Source organism: Spinacia oleracea, chromosome 5 (assembly GCF_020520425.1).
Source record: "Spinacia oleracea cultivar Varoflay chromosome 5, BTI_SOV_V1, whole genome shotgun sequence".
NCBI lineage: Eukaryota > Viridiplantae > Streptophyta > Magnoliopsida > Caryophyllales > Amaranthaceae > Spinacia > Spinacia oleracea.
In genome coordinates, this window is record NC_079491.1 from 71006537 (window position 1) to 71010437 (window position 3901).

Genomic DNA, 3901 nt, shown 5'->3' on the forward strand with positions numbered 1-3901 from the left:
CTCAGCATTAACTGTCTTTCCCACATCAGCTTGGAACTCAGCCAAAATAGCCCGAAGAGCACCCACAGAGACAGGCATATCAGGGTTCTCCTCTATTACCGTATCCACCCGAGGATCCAGGTGTCCTCCAGGAGGGGTGCGATTGGCCTGGTCGTCCTCCTCGCTGAGCACCTCTACCTCGGCAGTGTGACGAGGGGTGTGCCCGGCCGCAAATATACGCGCGGCATCTTCGGTGATTCTTGTGGCCGGCGTATGATGTTCAGTCGGCATTTCTCTTTCGAGGGGTGGCCGCTCTACTCGCGTAGGCCGCCCAGCATCGTTGTCCTGTCGTTGATCTTCCATGTTACCGTACCTCCCCACAGACGGCGCCAAATGTTGTGGGGTTTTTCCGGTGAGATACCTTGGAGGTTTTCCGGTAACTTTTAAGGATTTAACAAGATTGTATTTTTATAGAGAGAGAAAGTAGAGAGAAGGCAGAGCAGCAATTGCTCCTGAATGTATTGATTGTGACCCCTTTTTCTAGGGAAGTGGGAATATTTATAGTACTAGGTTTTTGTGGGAATGACCTAATATTCCCCTTACATGATTGGCTGGGGAATGGGAGGAGGACACGTGTCCTTTCTCCTTACAATTCTCCAGGTATAGGTTTTATACATACATTTATACACACTTAAATACATACATTGTAGATACCTAGATTAATGCTCATGCCCCGGAGTAGACTTCGTATGATTTCTTCTTAGGGGGCGCAATACGTGCCATGTGTCACATCCTCATTGGTACACGAAGGCACGGTAATTTTGCCCACAACAACCATCAAGCAAAACAAGGCTTTCCACATAGATAGCCGAGTTATAATTATCCTTCGGCAGCCCCTCAATTCCAGCTCGAATACCCAATTGGCGCCTTATATCGTACCAACGCAGCTCAAATTTATCAACCTCAACCAAAATACATTCCCCATCATCAGAACAACCAACAGCTCTAAAATCAATCAAATTACCCTTATGATTCCCAATACTAACCGCTCTCATCCAAGACTCTTTCTTCCCATACTCCTTCATCACCCACAAATCTGCACGGCCATGGAAATCATAATTAACCGATAAACTTAAACACCCATCCACATTCCCCAAATAAACAGTCCAACTATCTAAATCCTTGTCATAATCAGGGCAATCCATAACAGAGTAAGTCTCAGTCCCAAGATCGAATTTCGCAATCAACTTCGTCCTCGAGTCAAACGCTACCTTACTAACAATATAATGCAAAGCTCCATTAACAAGCGCACCTCCATGATCATATATCACACTGTAGGGAATATCCTTTATCCGTTTCCACGAATTTCGCCTTAAACTATAAACCCTAGCATCATTCCAAATCTCATCATTCGGCCCCACACACTGCATCAGCCTCAAAACCTTGTAGTCGTCGCTCTCGCTATCGTACCTAAACCCAAAAATCGAGAATTTATCTGGGTAAGGGTTCTCCGTCGGAGGGAGGAAACGATGCGTTTTGGTAGTAGGATTATACAACACGACATCTTTCTTCTGTGGGTCGGAGATACAAACGACGCCATTGCAAGACCCATGAAGTTGGATGCTAATAGGCTCAAGAGGGCAGGAGTCAAACGGCCCTCCAAGTGGACATGGTTCCTTCTTGAGGTTGATTTTTCCCTTCAAGGGGTGGTCTGGGATCTCGAAAAAGTGAAATTGGCGGCGGATTACAGCGGTGGAAATGGAGGTGTGGGTGATGAGGAGGTGGCGATTGGTGGTGAACTTTAGGGTTTGATTGAGGTGGAGTTTGATGAATTTGGGGGTTTTGATCAAGGAATACCATGTTTTACAGACGCATAGGAAGCGTAGGAGGGTTTTCACTGGTACACGGCTGAGAATTTCGGCGATTATCTCTGTTTGTAGTTCCGCCATTTTTGCTGTGAATTCAAGGGTTTAGGGTTTTTACTGCCCCACTAGTCCACTACCCTTACGGATCTAATTCGAAGTTGCAATTTCTTCCAAGTCCGGGTTCAAACTCTTACATGATGGTGAGAGTCTTAAACTGTAACTAGATTAGACCCGTGCACGCACCGATATTGATATTTTTTCACAAAATATTTAACGGAATATCTCCCAAAGTACTGCATAGTTATAACATTTTTAACATACTCGTTTAAATTTATTTATTTAATATGCATATTTAAAATACTAATATAACAATTTGACCAAAATATTGAGTGATATATTTTCCATTATTAATACAGCGATTTGACTAAAATATTACAAATTTTGAATAATTATTATTACGTCGTATCTATATTTCCATAATTTATAAACTAAAATTTATTTCCATACATAAATAGTTATAAAAAAAAGGTGGAGAATAAAAATAAAATAAAACATATACTCTTTTTTAGGAAAGTGATTTTTGACGGGAAAAAATCGCACCAGGAATTGACATGTGTCATTCCTGGTGTCTCTTTTAGTATATAGTAACTAGTATAATACCCGTGCGATGCACGATTTATAATCTAAATATAAATTATTATGAAATCTGGTAGACAATTATGGTCAATATAGAGTTTATAGGTATTCTTCAAATACAAAAATTAATAATGGATAAATTTGTTATTGCTCATTTGGTGTCTTGCTTATTAAAATAATTAAAACAAAAAAAGGTACATAGATAAAATTATTTTCATTCTCATTAACCACTTGTGTCAAGCCCCGTCCATCCACGATAAGAAAGATACCCACCTACAATTCTCATCTTCATCTCATCCATCCACGATAAGAAAGATACCCACCCCTCTCAACCCCCGTCTCCGGAGGTACAAAATAAAATCCATCACCTATTCATCATCCCCATTCCCGTGTATTCACACCAACCCCTAGACTCGACTTTTTTTTGGTAAGAGAGCTTTGAATTTTAAAACTCTATTATACAACCTCTGAAAATCCGTCTGTCTGATTAGAGTTACTGATTAAATAAACAAAACATTATAAATGTAAGTTAGATGAAAGATTAGCGGCTCAGACGGGTACAATCTGAAATCCATCTTTGCCCCTTCACCCGCGACAAATAAATTTTTTGACCCCATTACCCAATAAACTTTTGTCCATCGCCGCCCACTTGGGTTGGATGCACAAGGACATCTCCCAAAAAACCCAGTCCACTAACAATCTGACATCCCTATATTCGATAAATAATCCAATTTTCCCTTCAAATAAAATTTAAATATATTGACTTAAGTTTATTACGAAGTTTCAAAATTGATTTTATTAGTTATAATATTGAAAAAAAAATATTTAAAAGTGAAATACATAATTAGGATTGGGTGAGTGTTCTTAAATTCGATCAATTCATACTCACCCCATCACCAAGGTGGTTACATATTATCCTTATACCCATCTACTAAATATATCTTCTTGTTAGTCAAAATTAGTCAATCATCTATGTTTAACTTTGTCGTCAGACCAATCTAAAATCCAAACTCGCCCCATCATCAAGTGTGATTCACCATTTACATATATAAATTTTATTTTGCACGAAATTTAGTGATATTGCAATAATTTACATTAATACATAAAAAGTATTTTGTTACTGCAAACATATTAATAATAAGGAAGCTTGGTCATCTAAATCTTATGACTTTGGACATAGTTGATTACGATATATTAGTCAAAATTTCAATCAACTTGCACTTAAAACTTCAATAATATAAGCGAATAAATTATTATTCGTGCTCCGTATAAAAATATTACGATAATGAGACCTATAAAATGTTTGAGACAACCTTGTTAAATACACTAAATCAATAGTGAACTTTTATTATGCATATTCGTATTCATTATATGACACAAATTATTAAAATATTGATAGTATTATAATAATATAATTGATA

At 38.0% G+C, this 3901-nt stretch overlaps 1 protein-coding gene across 1 annotated transcript; it reads right to left on the reverse strand.

Annotated features, from left to right (window-relative positions):
• Positions 1–501: 501 nt before the first annotated feature.
• Positions 502–2185, reverse strand: LOC110777151 (F-box protein CPR1-like). The gene has a single exon (XM_021981763.2). The coding sequence runs from the start codon at positions 1926–1928 to the stop codon at positions 774–776; it is 1155 nt and encodes a 384-aa protein (XP_021837455.2). The 5' UTR covers positions 1929–2185; the 3' UTR covers positions 502–773.
• Between the last annotated feature and the right edge of the window lie 1716 nt (positions 2186–3901).

Bases quoted from the DNA above. Each gene is read 5' to 3' on its own strand.
- LOC110777151 (XM_021981763.2), bottom strand. From the start codon at position 1,928: ATGGCGGAACTACAAACAGAGATAATCGCCGAAATTCTCAGCCGTGTA.